Source organism: Anomalospiza imberbis, chromosome 3 (genome assembly GCF_031753505.1).
Source record: "Anomalospiza imberbis isolate Cuckoo-Finch-1a 21T00152 chromosome 3, ASM3175350v1, whole genome shotgun sequence".
Taxonomy (NCBI): domain Eukaryota; kingdom Metazoa; phylum Chordata; class Aves; order Passeriformes; family Viduidae; genus Anomalospiza; species Anomalospiza imberbis.
In genome coordinates this window covers 111742937-111760144 of record NC_089683.1, presented here as the reverse complement: position 1 = coordinate 111760144, position 17208 = coordinate 111742937, and the positions used below count along the sequence as shown (strand labels likewise).

General features: G+C 50.6%; 2 protein-coding genes across 3 annotated transcripts; one reads left to right on the top strand and one right to left on the bottom strand.

Annotated features, from left to right (window-relative positions):
- The first annotated feature begins 138 nt into the window (after positions 1 to 138).
- LOC137471873 (serine/arginine-rich splicing factor 7) lies at positions 139 to 6560 on the top strand. The gene is made up of 9 exons (XM_068186498.1): positions 139 to 284; positions 608 to 788; positions 921 to 1097; positions 1986 to 2060; positions 2151 to 2252; positions 2620 to 2673; positions 4670 to 4714; positions 5295 to 5330; positions 6247 to 6560. The coding sequence occupies exons 1-9, from the start codon at positions 257 to 259 to the stop codon at positions 6299 to 6301; spliced, it is 753 nt and encodes a 250-aa protein (XP_068042599.1). The 5' UTR covers positions 139 to 256; the 3' UTR covers positions 6302 to 6560.
- Positions 1233 to 16755, bottom strand: GALM (galactose mutarotase). 2 transcript variants are annotated; one of them, XM_068186495.1, is made up of 8 exons: positions 16427 to 16755; positions 15778 to 15932; positions 12833 to 13039; positions 11414 to 11495; positions 10337 to 10478; positions 10069 to 10243; positions 9466 to 9577; positions 1233 to 2237 (listed from the first exon to the last, which is right to left on the bottom strand). In XM_068186495.1, exons 1-7 carry the CDS (start codon positions 16620 to 16622, stop codon positions 9500 to 9502), a joined length of 1035 nt encoding a protein of 344 aa, XP_068042596.1. In that variant the 5' UTR covers positions 16623 to 16755; the 3' UTR covers positions 1233 to 2237; positions 9466 to 9499. The 2 variants fall into 2 exon arrangements, with proteins under 2 accessions (XP_068042596.1, XP_068042595.1); XM_068186494.1 differs by lacking the exon at positions 1233 to 2237 and adding an exon at positions 6107 to 6284.
- Between the last annotated feature and the right edge of the window lie 453 nt (positions 16756 to 17208).

Here is a 17208-nt window from a genome sequence, read left to right as displayed (position 1 = left end):
CAGGGAAAGGCTCTGCCGCTCCCCCTGACTCCCCCAGTTCCTACTCAGGCCGCAGTTCCCATCCGGGAGCCGCTTTCCCAGGGAAAGGCTCTGCCGCTCCCCCTGACTCCCCCAGTTCCTACTCAGGCCGCAGTCCCCACCCGGGAGCCCGGCCCGCGCGCATGCGCGGTGGGCGCGGCGCGGGGGAGGCGGGGCAGCAGGGCCAGGGGGCAGGCGCGGGCGGCGGCGCGTGCGCGCGGGCGGCGGAGCCGTCGGGATGTCGCGTTACGGCCGCTATGGAGGCGGTGAGAGCTCCCCGGGGGCCGCGGGCGGCGGGCGGCTGCGCGGGCGGTGAAGGGGAGACGGGTCTGGGAGAGAGGCGATTACCGCGGGGAGCCCGGCGGCGGGCGGGCGCCGCTGGGGAGGGGAGGGGAGGGAGGCGATGCGGCCGCCGCCGCCGCCGTTGTCGCCGCCGCCATTTTGCGTCAGCGGCCGGGGGGGAGGGCGCGCGGCCGGGCGCGCGGCGCTCGCGGTGAAGGCGGGAAGGGGCCGCGCGGACAAGATGGCGGCGGGCGGGGGCGGGCCGGGAGGGGCCGAGCCCGAGCTGAGCCCCGGTGCGCTCCCGCAGAGACCAAGGTGTACGTGGGGAACCTGGGCACGGGCGCCGGCAAAGGCGAGCTGGAGAGAGCCTTCAGCTACTACGGACCGCTGAGAACCGTGTGGATCGCCAGGAACCCGCCGGGGTTCGCCTTCGTGGAGTTCGAAGACCCCCGGGATGCTGAAGACGCCGTCCGTGGACTCGACGGGAAGTACGTGTCCGTTTCGCGTGTTTGCCGCGGCCGCCGGCACAGAATGGGGGTTTGTCACGCTGGTCCCTGTGCTCTTGTAGTTCTGTCGCGGACTGAAAGGTTTAACCCAGACCCTTCGGGGACTCGTTCCAGGGTGATCTGCGGCTCCAGGGTCCGAGTGGAAGTATCCACGGGGATGCCGCGCCGCTCCCGCTACGACCGGCCCCCAGCCCGGCGCCCCTTCGACCCCAACGACAGATGCTACGAGTGTGGTGAGAAAGGCCACTATGCCTATGACTGTCACCGCTATAGCCGGCGAAGGAGGAGCAGGTACGTGCGGGGCCGGGGCGGCCGCGTTGCTTCGCCAGCTCGCTTTTGTGTAGTTCTTGTTAGCAAAGAACACGGTGTTACACCAGTTTTCTTTAAACTTTAACGCTAGAATAAATGTATAGGTGTATATTACAATTTGTTGCTATTTCTATCAAATGTTAATATCTTAATAATCAACCTGGTCAAAACCTTTCAGGTTTCTTCGTTTGAGTCAGTCGCCTTGATTCAGAATGTCACGAGCCTTAAGATTTCATGCTGAGGCGCCTTGCAAATCCGACACTTAAGATCCTCCTAGACCTTGAGGTGATCAGCATAAGAGGCCAGATCCCCTCGAGCCATCTACACGTAGCTTCACCTTATTCTTTAAGGGCAGAAAATTTGAGACGGTGACCGCCGTAACAGTAAATTTGGCTTTCAATTGGGGCCCCCCTCCGGTTTAGAAAGAGGAACACCAGATTGACCACATTCCCACCTAGAAAAATCTTCTTGCGTCAATCAAGCCTCACCCTGGCTCATTGGGCTGTCAGTTTGATCGTCGTTAGATTGAAGAGAACACCTACCTAGATGCAGCGCTCGCCTATAGATACTTCTAGATCGTCTAGATCTGCTAGACCTTGGGCCAAAGAGGGTCGACCTGCAAACTTGCAAGGTTTATTTTAAATACGCATTACAGTGTTTTCTATTCTAATGTAATTCTGCAATGTAATTCAGCTTTTAACATTTTTCTAGGTAGTAAAAATGCTCAAGACAAGTAGGCCCAGACATTTTTCCAACTGACAGATGCTAGTTCTTTAGTTGTCTGAAAAAAGTTTTGACTTCAGCAGGGCCTCACACGTGCGGGCTGCTGCAGCTGTCTGCTGATACCTGTTTTTTCTAACCTAAACCCAGGTCCCGGTCCAGATCCCGCTCGAGGTCCCGAGGAAGAAGGTATTCCCGGTCACGCAGCCGCAGCCGTGGTAGGAGGTGTGTTTGAGTTTGTCTTTTATTCCTGTTGCCTTCTTTTGCCCAGAAAAAGCTACACTCGAACAACTCTTGGAATTGCTTTCTTTGCAGGTCCAGGTCAGCTTCCTATCGGAGGTCCAGGTCCGTGTCTCCTCGTAGGTCTAGGTCCGTGTCTCCCCGTCGGTCGCGGTCAGGTTCCTTGAAGAGATCAAGGTAATTAGGACTAATTTTTACTCTGTGGTTTGTTTTTGTTGGTGTTTTCTTGTTTTAATTAAATTCCAAAAGGTATTGGATAGCTGATTTCAAAAGATGCTGATCTCTAGAAGTCAGCCTGCTTTAAAAGGTTTCTGATAATCCTAGTTAAATTTACAGGCGTGCTAAGGAATTTTGAGACCTTACCTTGAGACAGTGGTATCTCCCATGATTGAATTGCTTTGTCTGAAATGTCTAATGATCATGTAGGTGTATGATCATGTAAGTCTTAAGTTCACAAGTAGACAGTTTATATAGTGCTGTGTAATTGTCATCACTTCTTCTTGAGTTTATTTATTTTTAATTTATCTCAATGTTTTCATTTCAGGTCTAGATCAAGATCCAGATCTAGATCCAGATCTGTTACATGGCCCCGAAGCAGGTATGTGACTATAGGTAGTTGGTCAAAGTTGCTTAAAAGTCTTGTTAGGTTCTCTAACAACTGTTAAGGTTTTTTTCCAGGAAAAGGTGTGTTTTCCCTCCATACTAACCTAGGGGTCTGTAGTTTTAAAATGCAGTGCAGAAGATTGTTCTTCCTCTTTTTTTTATTTCTTCTGCGCACCACTGACATTAGGTCACCATAGTCATCACAAATACGGGTTTGATCAGGTTGCACTAACAGCTAACAAACGTAGAGTTAATCTCAAAAGTTTATTTTTCTTTGTGTAGCACACTCAAGATTGTGGATTCTTCCCATTATTTTTCCAAGAAAGCAGGATGCCCTTCCAGTAGTGTGTTAATGCTTTATTGTCTGCAGCCAGGCAAGTCTGGAAGGGCTTGCTGGTGTCCTGAGTGTTACAGCTGCAGTTCCAGCTCTGTTGAATATCAGTGTCAGTCTGCAGGAGCTGATTTTGATTTGAGATAAACACCTGTCAGAATTATTGTGTACCAATAAACGTGTCACAAGAGTAACAGTCATATTTTAAAGGAACACAGGATGCTATTTGTTCCCTTAAACTTTACTTGATAGGAAGTGCAGCCTGTGCAGGCTGTGCTTCATGGAGCCTTGTCCTGGCGGCAGGGCTGACTGGGTGCCCTAGACAAGAACAAGAGTAAATGGAAATTCTGCTCTGGACATGGAATTGCTTATGGCCCAGCCTATCCCTGTGCCTGCTGTGCTGGTTTTAATGGCTGCTCTTTGAAACAAGGAACAGTCAGCCATGAAGAAACACAGGAAAACAGGGGATAGCTTCAGCTAAAGGGAGCAGGTGGAAAAGCCCGCGGATGAAGGTGGCATTTTCTGAGGATGGACAGCAAGCAGTGATGGGAGTTTTAAGGGAAAGACGAAGACCAGGTGGCTTAATTAAGAGCAGAAACTCACACATAGTCCAGAAGCTGGTAAAGAGAGAAGAAGGTTGCCCAAAGCAGTAGAGCAGTGCGTTTCTCTGGCTGGGTACACCTGTGGCTAAACCATGTTGAATCTTAGTGCTGGTTTTTCCAACACGACTCAATCATGGCTTATCACTGTTCACTGTCAGTGGTGAGCCAGAAACAGCTACATTCAGCAGACTCTCAAAGAGGAAAACATCTTGATTTTACCACCAGTGTTTTCTCTTTTTGGTACCATGCTGGTTTTCTGCAGGGTAAAGGATATTGTAGTGACACTTGTGGACTATTGTGTGACATTTTGCATTGTAAGCAGGGATTAAGTGACTGAGGCATAGGAAGTTACAGATGCACAACTAGACAGAAGAGGCAAAAGAATGGTGCTTGTGTAATTGGAAGAGTATTTCTTTACAGAAGAACCCAAGGAATGCATTGCACCCAGAGACAAGCTCTGAGTTCATGAGGGAGACCGACTAAACGAGTACATTACATTGGCTGGTTTGAGTGTCACAACGCACATCTGGAAATTGTAGAATGTAGAGCACTTCTTGGGGCACCTCAAAATTTCAGTGAGGCTTTCAGGCAGTATTAGTTTTCCACATTTTTTTCATAAGGATTAAGTTCAAGCATAAAAAAAATACTTGAAGTGAGTGGATATATAAGATGAACTTCACAGAGAAGATACTTCTAGGAATGAGCTGTCTGCAGCTGCAGTGGCAGATGCCACTCAAGTCTAATAAAACCTGCACATTTAGAGCATGGCTTTTTGTTAGCTTTCTGAAAATACTGGTCAGGATTTGGGTTGTTCCTGTGTTCCTGCCACCTACATCAGCAAACACTGGTCATCAGCTAGGGACCAAAGCACAGAGCAGCATGTGCAGCATCCATGTAAAAAGACTTCTTTGGAAACTTAACAGGCAAAACCCTGGAAACTTGCAGGATTCTGTGTATTCAGCATAACAGTGCTTATCCACTGAGTGTGAATCCTGCTGTCCTAAATGTGGGAACTTGCATGCTCTGTTTGCCTGCTGAGCTGTGTTTTTTTCTTGCAGGTCTAGGTCTCATGGCAGATCAAAGTCTGGCTCGCCAGCTAAGAGGTGAGCACACACACATAGAGCCTGAAGCAGTATCTCAAATTTAGGTTTGCATGATTAACAGAGCCTGGTCCTTTAGAAAAATGTCCCCCTTATCATGGGTACCCAGCTGATATCTTCATGATATGACAGAAATTATAGCATTTCCTCTGCAGCTCTGGGGAATGTGTTCCTTACCTGTCTCTGGATTTTCATTAACTCTTTGTGGTTTCCAACATAGTAGTAATTTTTTGTGCCTTTGTGCTCAGTCCTGTTAAATTTTTCTATCCACCAGACAAAGAGCTTGAGCTGTGTAAATGCTTTTCTTAAAACAGCAATCCGGTGATGTTGCTTTTCTCAAAGCCTCACCTTAGTACCACCCCTTGTTTTTCTGTTTGTCTGCTGAAGAAAGTTGCTTAAAATGCATCTCCACACTAAATAAATGGAGAATCCCTGTCAGAGTAAAAGTTGATCTGAAAACTACCATGGGAAAGACCTTCTGGCTAGATTGCTTGTGATTTGCTTTCTGATAGGTTGGGGGTTTTTTAAACATAACAGTTGCACGTGACATTTAAGCTGCATTGATGCTGTTCTGTTTTGGCAGCCGGTCGAAGTCCCGGTCACCGTCTCCAAAGAGAAGGTACGTTGGTCTCCCTACTAATAGCATAGACCCATAGAGCTGGCATTTTAGTGTCTGCACTGATCTCTGCTGAGGAGTTTGACTGCTGCTTGTAGGAAAGTGCTGGAAAGGTATTTTGCTGAGATCTCTTTCACAGCAATAATGTTGTGGTTGTGGGTTTCTGCATGGCAGTATGTATATGTAATGATAAATGCTCAGGGTTATGTAGCAGTGTCTTGTTGTCTGCTCCCCTGTTCCTTTTGTTCTCCTTTGTTCCAATAAAGCTGACAGTTTTATTGCACAGAGACTGATGACCTTAAAGCATAGAATAAATGTAGGAAATCAGCTTTCAGTCTCATTAAAAGCTACACTGACATTGGGGAAGGTAGAGTGGAGTACCCTGACACACCAGTGAGGAATGGAAGATCAGGCCTGTTATGTTCACTGCTGTTAATTGTTTTTTTCTTTTGCAGTAAGTCAGTAAATAGTTTTCTCTCTCTGTGTATATGCACAGAGTAATGTGTAGACTATGTGGAGAGACAGAATCAGCAGCATTTTTTCCCTAATTAGAATTCTTTAATAGAACTTTAGTGTCAAACAATCACAAGGGCATCAAAGAATACTCATAAATGCTGAGTGATCACCATGATAGGTTTTGACAAGCTGCTGTATCAGAACAGTGAAGAAGTATCTTGCCCCTTTGGAGGTCACTATAAGTAATACCCTTTACAGTGATCTCATTTTAAAAATAACAGCAAAGAAAAAAAGTGTTATCTCCAGATCATCAACCTGTTAACTTTTGTCAGCAGTGATTGGTTATTTTGTTTAAAAAGTGCTTAAAGAGAGCCAGAGTCTGGTGTACTCCTGTTGCTTTTTCCTGTATTTGGGATTCCCAAGCAACTACTGAAATGTTAATTGTGCATTGCTTTCCTTTCAGCCGTTCACCATCAGGAAGCCCTCAACGAAGTGCAAGTCCTGAAAGAATGGATTAAAGTTATGAAGTTAATCTTTTAGGAAGAAAGTTATTTTGCTTACATTATTATAAGGGATTTTGTGGTGTCTTTGTAAATGTAAGAATGTAGATAGAAGAGTATATCAACTAAAATTTGGCATGATCTGGGTCTTCTGAGTTAGTCACACCAATAGACTAGCACAGGTCTCTTTTTATTGTATGAATTAACTTCCTGTGATACGAAAATGTGGGACTTTTTTATTGGCACATTGAAATAAAATGTGTATTTTTAACTAAAACTTTTCTGTAGTAACCCTGCTGCTTCTGTTAACGTTTGGGTAAGTTTGGGTAATTTTAGCTGTGTGCCATGTAACGTGGATGAAAAATGTCCAAAATGGGAATCCCTAATCCCAGCTGGTGTCTTCTCAAGGTAGTCACTTTTCACATCTACTGTTGAGTGGTCTTCGGTGAAAGGATTTCTGTTCTCTTTGAAATGGAATTTAGAATCCATCTCTGTCTGCAGATGGATAAAAATTTGCATATGCCCTTTTCATTCCTTGATATCTAGAGGGCATTCATTTTTTCTGCCTGATCTGCTTATTCTGCAAAGCTAATTCTCTGGTGTTTGACTGTTGGTACCAGATGGCCCAAAAATCTAAGGATAAACTTTCCTCCAGAACACATCTTTTAAGCAAATAACATCTGCAGAAACCTCTAAAGGTAATAGAAATAATTAATAACTTGACAATTGCTACTTGTTGCATTTTTTAGTTCCTTAGGCTATTGATGTAAAGAAAACTTTTTAAAATATCTCAAGGTGTGTTTTCCTTTTTTGAGGGAAGGTCCTTAAAATGAAAGCTTCTCAGCTGCCCTCAGGAGTTCTAACCCGCTTCACAGAAACTGGTATGGTTGTCAAGCAGCCCATATCCTGGAGATGGCTTTGTTGAATGATCCCCATTTCTTAGAGCAAATACACAACCTGCAGGAGTCATCATTTGTGTATAGGTGTGTCCAATTGTCCTCATTCTGTATGAAGGAATTGCATGATACAGCACTTCAACACAGATCACAGCAACGGACTGGCAACGATGTCGGACTGTGAACAAAAACCTGCTAGGCAGAGGGGTGAAAACCATCTTTTCTTTCTGCTGGCATTGGCTATCTAGCAGAAATAAAGGCCAGTTTCAGCAGCAAGTAAGCACTGAAATGGAAAGCCAGGCCTGTTTGGGCTTCCGATGAAATCTGTCATAGCAGTTTGCTTCCGCTGTGTTAAACCACAGCAGAACAGCTTAAATAAAGTTACAAGATGAATTTGTTACACCTGGGGTAACGCGTGGTTTTCAAGAAACAGATTTCCCGTTAATAATGACTGCATGGAGCTTTTCTGGTGGATGACTCAACAGTCCAGATCCTGAAGGTGCTGTTTGCTGCAGCATCCTCTGGCCTTTATTCCTGGTCCTTGCTGTGCCTGGATCCTCTCTAGGGCTCACCATGGCCATTCCATTCCAGGTGGATTCTGGCCATACTCACCAAATCCCACTGTGGCAGGGCTGACACAAATGTTACCCTGCAGCCCCAATGCCTGAAGCCTGTGATACGTGTTTGGAATATTTTACTGGTTGTGCATTGTGTACCTGGTGAGAGGCACACGTATGCCGCTGCTCTGGAATTTCATCCCCTTTTCTGTTCTGTACTCTCAAGGCAAACCTGCTCTGCTCCACAATAAACCTGCAGACTGACACGACAGCTCTACTGGTACCTGTTTTTCAGTACCCAGAGACACTGGAAGACCGAGCAGAAGAGCCTGGGGTCTCTCTAGGGGGACTGGGGTTCCTCTAAACCCAGACATGAGAGCCTGAGCAAGGAGTGGGGCTGTGGTGGTGCGGACAGCCACTCCAAAGGACAGCCAGCACTTTGTAAGGTGCAGAAGAGCAGTGACAAAGGTGACATCTGTGCTTTTGTGCAGCTGTGCTGTCCAAAAGTCAGCTCTGACCTGAGTTTGGTAGGATTTCACCACAACTTCCATGCAGTGTTTGTGAGCAGTTGGAATAGACACAGGGGTGCGTTGTGGGACTGGTGCTGCTGTGAACCTGTGCCTCTGGGCAGGATGTGCACACCCCACACTGGCAGGCTGGGGTTGGGGTGGCAAGGGAAGTGTATCTGAGGTCTCCAGTGTGGTGGGCAAACCCCACTCCCGGGGAAAATGGGGTTCCCCTGGATTCCAACCTAGTGTTCCCTGTTGGTGGGCTTTGTTCTCCAAGGGATACCAGCCCTCGCAGACAGTATGTGCACAGCAGGAGAGGAGCGGGGCTGTCAGGGTGGCAGAACTGGCTGTGACAGAGCTGCCCCATTTGCAAGCCCAGCGGCCAGGCTCTTCCCCTGCATCTCTGCAGTTGAGGAAGCATGGTGAAGTGCTGCAGGCCCTGGGTGCAGCAGCATGGCAGGGGAAGGTGGGACACGGTGCCTAATGCAAGGACTGTCAGCCTGTTTCCCTGGGGAGTGGGCTACCAGCTCCCTAATAGGATGGTGCTGTTATCCCCCGGCTTGTGCCAATTTTTCTGAACCCTCAGAAACATGGAGGTTTTCCTTAGATAGTTCCCTGATACAGGGATTTGGAGATTTCATGTGGAAACACAGTGTTAGGATGATGGGTTTTCTCCTGCAGTTGTATATTCAGGACTAAGTGGGTGTGCCTACTTCACTTCAGCAGCCAAGACAGAGCATAGGAGTTTAACCAGAGCACCCAGGGCAGCCAGCTGGGATAATCCCAGCACACTGTCCACCTCAAAGCTGTCCTGCATGAGCACTGCACACCACTTAGAGAGAGCACTTTGACGGAAGGAGCAGAAGATGTAACAAACAACCACAACTGCGTCAGCCTTCCCACATGCTCCACATGAATATTACTAGATATTCCCCTGCTGTAGTTGGAGCTGTGATGTCATGCCCCTAAACAAGGTGTTTTCAGTGCATTTTTACTGCAAAACAAAACCCAATGCCCCAGGTGAGAGGCTGGACAGAGTATGAGACTTTTGCACAGACCAGACAGCAGCAGAGGTGGTGACAGGAGCTAAAGCCAGCAGAAACCACATGTGAAAACCACAGAGGATAAAGGCTCCCAGAGCAGATGCATCACCCAGGGTAGCTGGAAAGCTCTGTTTGGCACCTGGCAGGATTTCTGGCTCAGCTGCTGGAGGCACTTACCCCTCTCAGTGCTGGGAGTCAGCAGCCCTTCTTCTCAAGCAGTGCTGAACACGAGCCATGTGGTGTGGTTGTATTCCTCACCCGGATGGAGCAGGACATTGGGGAAGTGAGGCTGGGGAGAAGCAGCAGCACATCAGTGTCTGTGAACACATTCCATTCCGTGGGACCAGAAAGCATGGCTGCATGCCTTTATTCTTCCCAAGGCATATTCCCACATCTCCCCCCAGCCATTTCCAGCAGCACTGTGTAACCACCCACCACCTCCCAGTGGGCTGAGCAGGTGAGTCCCACCGCTGGTTGAATCCAGGCCGTGAGGAACAATTCAGATATGAGAGGAATGTGGCAAGGCCCCAGTGGGGCCGTCTGCTCTAGATCCCACACCTTTGGGAAGTTGGGCTGCACAGGGCCCGTCCCTGCTGCGCTGACTGACCCCTGTCTAAAGCCACTGTGACCTGTGCCTGCCTCACTTCTGGCGTCTGCAGCGTCCCCTTGTCAAGCAGACTCTGTTCCTCCATCTAGTGCCCCAGAGACATGGAGGGTGCTGGGGGTATGTCCCCTGCCACAGGACCCAAGTAACCCGTGGGAGGGGAACGGACAGCTCACCTTGTTAACGGCATCGGGCCAGTTCTGGGTTTCCAGGCAGAAAGCCGAGTGCCTGGGGTACGTGGCAGCACCTTTGCCCTTCAGGGAGCCATCCAGGTTGTTCCCGGTGTAAAACTGGATGCCAGGCTGGGTGGTGTGAACCTCCATGGTCCTGCCGGTGGGCGGGTGGAAAACCCTGCAGAGATGCCAGTGGAGGATGATGTGGGACTGGCTGAACGGGCACCCCCTGGCTCCAGGGGTGGGGACTCCTGCCAAGGTCCCAGCCTACCTGGCCACAAGGCGTCGATCCTGCCCCTGATGCAGGCAGAAGTTGTGGTCAAAGCCATCCAGGTGAAACTTCTGCAAGTGCTTGCCCAGCTCCACAGGCTGCCGGAGATCAAAGCCAGTGCCCTGCACGGCGGCCACCTCCCCTAAGCAAGGGGACAGCAGGTTCAGCCACTCAGCCACACGCCAGCAAACCCTACCTTGTCCCCCAGCACAGCTGGCAGCTCCTGGGGACACTGCTGCTCTTAGCAGGGACAAAGCACAGACAAGGAGCAAGAAAACACATGAAAGATTGTATATATACAAACCCAGCATTTTCTCCCTTGTCCTTGTTAAGACTGCTGTGGGCATACAGTGTCCTGTGATGAAGCAGCACAAACAACCCCAGGACATACTACACACAGTCACCCCAACCCAGAGGTGAGGGGTTTTGCATGGGGGGCAGAGTAAACGCCTTGAAAAAAATTGAAACTGTTCCAATTCAGGCACTTACATAAAATACAGCAGGCATTGCACACAAGGGGTCTGTCTTTAATAATTGCACAAATCTTATTTTCACCCCAAAACTAAGACTACCCACACAAGAAGGAACTGCAAAAGGCAGGGGTAGCAAGCTGGCCACAATTAAGATGTGAAACAGCTCCATGGTGAAAGCAGCAGGGAGAAGTGGGGCACTGGATTGGGTATGGCCTTAAGCTCTTCCCCTATTTGTCCACAAGCATGGCACACCAAGCTGAGCAGAAGCCGCCTGGACCAAAGAATCCACTCCTCCAGGTGCCACAGGAAGCTTGTCTCCTGGATGGACTCACATAACAACCTCACATCCCATATGCCTCTGGCCCCAATTCCTGCTGCTCCTGCCTGCTCCCTGGGGCTGGTGACGGACCCGGTTTCCAGCACCTGGCGTTGCCCACCCTGCTCTTGTGCACTGGGACTGCACCCAAAGGTGAGGGCCCCGCTGTGCCTGGGGTCTCCTGGGTGCTGGTGTGTCCCCTTTGCCAGGCAGTGCTGCTGCCCACACCCACCAACGTTGCTCAGAAAGATCACTTCCACCTGGTGCCGCAAGCGTGGCACCGCCTACCAGTAGGGATCTTGGTGTCGTCCACAGGCAGGTAGGAATCTGCTTCAATGGAGATCTCGTGGTCATAGACATCCCGGGAGCCCTGCAGGAGGATGGGAAATGCTGGGATTCCTGTTGCAGCCACTGTTCAAGCAGCTCTAAGCACAGTTGTGAAATCATAGTCCACAGGGCTGCCCCAGCTGATTTGGTAGTGCCTGGAGCACCTCCTGGCCCTCATTCCACCTTGATCTTGGGCACAGGACAAAGGTACTAGCCCGGGCAAAAACTTTCATGGGCCACAGGAGCTGTAAATCCCACAGGGATGGGGCCATCAGTCTGTACTAGTACCTCACTGAGGGCTACCACCCTGCAGACTGACTAGCCAAAACATGCTGGGTACTGAGCAAGGAGAAGGGGAAGGAAGCAAGCAAGGGGAAATGCAACCCATCCTCCTGTCTCATTGCCGGGGTGTGCTCCTCCTCCTCTTCCCCAGCCTCAGGAATGTGGGCAGGGAACCTGCTGGGCTGGAAGGGGAGCAGGCTCAAAGCTGAGCCTTCAGGTCACTATCTAATCTGAGCAGCAATTTTGTGCCCAAAGGTCTCCTGTTCCTCTGGAGCACACCTGGGTTGCACGCTGCAGGTGCTGGTATTACTGCACCTCTGGGAGCACCAGCACCAACAACTGCACAGCCATTCTCAGGGCAGCAGCCTGGGCACAGCTCCTGCTCAGAGGGGCTGGGCTGCCTCTCACAAACATTTTAAGGGCGTTTGTCTCACATCCAAATGTGACTGCACTGTATTATCCTATAGCTCTGCCCAGCAACACTTTATTTCTCAGATCCTTTTCCTCCAAGCACAGTTATAAACTGTGAGATTAAGACACAGCTGCAATTCACTGTCCATGTGGTTGACAAGACCCTGTACAGGTGTGTAGGAGCCCTCTGCATCCTGCTGCTGCAACCTTGCTAGTCTGCAATCCTGGCTATCTCACATCCCCTTTCTGTGATGTTTCTTCTGCCCGTTTTGACCTGGGTGTTTTGGTGCTGCCACTCCAGGCCCTGATTTCAACCTGCATCACCCTCTCAGAAATGCCAACAGAATACAACTAAGAAATGCCAGGCCACCACCAGGGCGTGCCAGCTCTGCACCTCCTCCTTAATCTTCCCAAAGGACCAGGAGAGAGTGAAACTCCCCAGTTACACACAAAAGGAGAACCACCATGCTCAGCTGGATGTAAACATGTCCTCAGCTGGGATGCACATGATTCAGTCCTGTTCCTGCATGCAGCCCATGATGCACAGAGACAACCTTCACTGCTGTGTCCCCAAAACCATGATGTGTCCCCAGATCAGCACGTTGGTGTCAATGACCATCCCACGGGTCCCCAGGCTTTCTTCCCCTGCACAGTGTGTCTCCACGGGGCCCATCTCCCCACACTTACCTGCCCCGCCAGGTTGAAGTACGTGTGGTTTGTCAGGCTGATGGGGGTTGTCTTGCTGGTCTGGGCCTGGTAGTTGATGGCCAGCTCCCTGCCACTAAGGGTGTAGGTCACCCAGACTTTCAGGTCACCAGGGTAGCCTTCCTCGCCATCGGGGCTGAGCCGGAAGAAGCGGACACCATTTGGGAGCACCTGGGCACTCCAGAGAACCTGCACGGAGCACGGTCTTGGTGGGACAGGAATGGGAACACAGTGCCCTTCCCTCCTGCCCCAGGCTGGGCTAAAAACAGGGACAAAAGGCACACAAGGGATGTTGCACTGAAACAAAGGCTTTTTCAAACACCTTTCCAAGGAAAACACAAGCACCAGCCTGCTCTTGGTCAGCCAGGACCACCAGCAGGGAACAAGCTTTCCACTGAGCAGCCAAAAAATGGAGGCAATTTGGCAGTCTGACAAGGGTCTGTCCCAGCCTGTGTTATGCCATGCCTGAGAGTCCATACGTAGGTTTTTGCCCTGCAGCTGGACTTACCCCCTTCCCATGGATTTTCCTATGTGCAACACCACTTCAACAAGCTGCCACCCAGGCACTGGCTTCTAGGACAGTGTAAGAACACACTGGGGGCTCCTGCCCAGGGGCTGGGGTCGGGTTAAATGGTACCAGATGTGCTGTCAGATATATCCAGAGAGCTGGGACCTCTCCGGTTCTTGTCCCTGCCAGAGACCAGTACCAGTACTCAGCTTGGAGCCAAACATGCTGGCAAAGGAAGCAAGGCAGCACACTGCTGCCCTGACAGCCTGTTTGGCCCTGGCCATGGGCCTCATGCTGGGAGGATGGATGTGCAACAAGAGGCTCTCTGAAGCTTCACATTTCCCTGAGGAATAGTTACTGTCTAATCAAAGTGGACAGATTTAGGAACAAGGGCCAGATAGCGCTGTTGAGTTGATCCCTCTCGTGACCTACACAGAGATCACCAACATGGAGCGTGGTCAAAAGCCAGCATTTTCACCAAACACAGAACCTGAGGGCGACAAATACACTGGCTGCAGAGTAGCCCCTCCTACAAAGCATACAGTTTGACTGCAGCTCCCACAGCTACAGTAAGGATGCTGCAGCTTTTAAATATGAGTTTCTATTTAAGTTCTTTGAAAAAAAAGAACTAATAAAGTCCAGGAAATGTACAGGTATCACTAGTTTTTTTTCTAAGATAAGAGAGTTATTTTCAAAAATCCCACAGCAGTGTAGTCACACACTGCAGCCCTGTAAGTGCAGCTGCAAGATGCTCTCATCAGACCACACGCTGACCGCAGCACTGATGTCTGCAAAATCAGGAAAAGCTCAGAAGATGACCAAGATAATCACAGCCAAATGCCAGCGTGTGTTTTTTGTTAGGGTTGACCAGTTAGGGCTCAGTGTCTCTGAAGAGTGACTGTTTCCTGGCTGGAGGGGCTCTTGGGCAGGTGTCCAAGCGTGCCCTGTGGGCCAGAGGACACAAAGCTCCGGCAGGGAGATGTCACTATCTTGTCCCCAGCAAGCTGGTGAGACTTCAGCAAGCAAGAAAGGTAAAGAAGCAGAAGAAGAGACCACATCCCCTGCCTGCAGAAGACAGCCTGGAAGCTCCGCGTTTGAAGAAATGCATGTTTTCAGCTGCAGATCACAGGTGTCAGGGTGTATGTATAAAGAGACTTTAAACCAACCAAACTGTCCTCTTTGGAGGTACAACAGCCAAGCTATCCCCAGTACTCCCTTTTTTCTAAGGCTGCTGAGGAGCATTTCATCCCAGCCTCATGCCAGTTCACACTGTGATTTTTTTTTTTCAGGCACCCTGGCTTTTTTCCCATCAGCCTGGATTCCTTTCACAAAAAAGCTGCATTTACCCCATGAAAGCAGCTGCACCAGCATATTCATGTGCTCTTTGGGGGAAATGGTGGATCAGGTACTTGCTGGTTGCAAATGCACTTGATCCAAAAAAACCCAAGGCTTCAGGAAAGCAGAGACTTCTGAGCCTGCTCTGCAATGGAGCAGGGTTATCAGCAAGGCTTTCAAGAGAAGGGGTCCTCCACTGCTCTTACCATCTGTACACAAATACCTGGCTTGAGCAGCAGCTCTTGGGAGGAGAGAGAAAAAGTTGCGTGCCCTGGGGCCAGGGAAAGGGTGTTTCATCTCAGGAGGTCATAGGGGAGGGCTAGGAAGGTGATCCTGGATCCTGGGGCATTCTGCAGGCCTGATCTAATCCTCCTCTGCTGTGAGTCAGAGTGAGAGCCTGGGGGATGCTGTCGCAGGATGGAAGCTGCACCAAAGGGGGCAATGCAATGACTGAACCTGCAGCACCATCCTGCTCTTCCCTTACTGGGGAGTGCTGTCACAGGCAAACAACAATGGTAAGTTTGCAAACTCATGTCCTTCTGACTCTGGGAGGAGCTATGGGCAGGTAGCAGCCGTGAGACTGCAGGCGGAAATGAGTCTGCATGGACAGACCACTGTTCCCCAGGAAGCTTTCTTTGGGCACTTGCACAACTCCATGTCACACTCCAGGGTGGTGCAGCTGGTGCCTGGGGAGCCTCCATTGCTCCTGAGGCTGGGTCCTCACTGCCCTGTCCCAACCTAGGCTGTGCAGAAGCAGCCCAGAACAACCCTTGCCCAGAGCAACCCTGTTCAGAACTCAGGGGCTCATGAGGCTCAGGGCTGCAGTCACACAGAGGAAGCACAGCAACCCTCTGCTCGGCATCCAAGGATGACATAAGTGAGCCCTGCAAACTCAGGCAAAGACAAGCCAACCCAGCAGCTTGCAGGATCTGTCTCACTTCCCCGTTTCTGCACTCACAGCACTTTCTGAGCTGATTCAACTCAGTAACCACCAGAAAATGCTACAGGGTTCAGGGGTGTAGACATCACATGCTCTTGCCACAACCCCACAGGTTGTATGCTGATAGGACACTGGGATTTTCACCTTGTCAAATCCCTTGGCGCCTCCATGCAGGCTGTTGGGCCCGTTGTTGAGGAACAGCTGATACTCCTTCCCATCCAGGCTGAACCTCCCGTTTGCAATCCTGTTGGCAACACGGCCCACGACAGCACCGAAGAACGGGTGCTTCCTCGTGTAACCTGGCCAGAAAAACAGCACACGATTGTTAAATAGAACCATTGGAACAGGATGGGCAGTCTCCAGAAGTGCTTATGGACTCAGAGGTGTCTCTCTCTGCTTCCCTCCAGGGCTAAATAGGTGACTGCAATCCCAGCATTTCACAGGACACACAGCTCATTAGTCCTGTGCATCTTTGATTTACACAGCCTGATGGGATCTTGTATTTGCAGATTTGAAGAAAAGGCCTCTGTCACTGCCAGTTAAGGAATGACTCAGAGCTGCCACAACAGAGTGGCACACTGCCACCGATGTCCCTGGTCCACGTCCACCACAGAGCCCAGGAGAGGCAGCAGGAACTGTATCTAACTGTATCTCTTCAGCCCGTGATCTGGGGGGGGAAAGGGGCCTTACAAGCAGGTCACGCAGTGTGGCAATAAACCAATAAGTGCTGGTTAAACTGCCCGATTGTGGGTTTATTTTTTTTTTTTTTTTAAAGAAACGTATTAAGACCCACCTTCTAAAGTGTCAAATCCTAGGACAACATCTGAAAACTGCCCATCCCTGTCTTTTGTCTCCAGAGTGGTGATGATGCACCCAAAAGACAGGATCTCCACTCTCACGCTGTCCGACTGTAAGACGAACTTCTCCACCTCTCCGCCTCCCTCCTCCGGGGGCATCCGCCCGAACGCCTCTCTCCGCACCGTTGTCATCGCTCCCTAAAACCCGGCCACCGGCACCTCCGGCGGGAGCCGCAGCCCTGCCGGCAAGGACGCTCAGCAGGAAGGAGCAATGGCGGCGGGAGCGGAGCACTCCCAGCTCCAAAGGGCAGCCAGAACAGCCCTCGTTCGCCTCCCGCGCGGGGCGGAGCCGCGCCGTGCCCGGCGGAGCGGAGCGCCGGGCGTCCCGGGGCTGTCAGCGAGGGGCGGCAGGCTCCGGGAGGCGGCCGGGGGCAGCGGGAAGGATGCCCAGGGCAGGGAGCGAGGTGGCGGCTGCGCTGCCCGGCAGTTCGGGGGCCGAAGCATCGCCTCCAGCAGCTCCTCTCGCCCACTTCCATCACACCGACACGAGTTTCACGGGCCGTGCAAAGCGTGGCATGACAAAATGCTGTTTGCTCCCCTTGTGCCCTGCCTTAGCCCCTCCACAAGCGGCACAAGGCAGCGCCTGCTGATGGTGCTGTAAATCGGGCTCCGAGCATTTGCTGGCCGGGGTGCTGTTACTATCAAAGCTGTGGCTCTGACACAGACTCCATTAAAAATCATCAACTTCCGAAATACCGATTTCTGCCTGTCTTTGCAG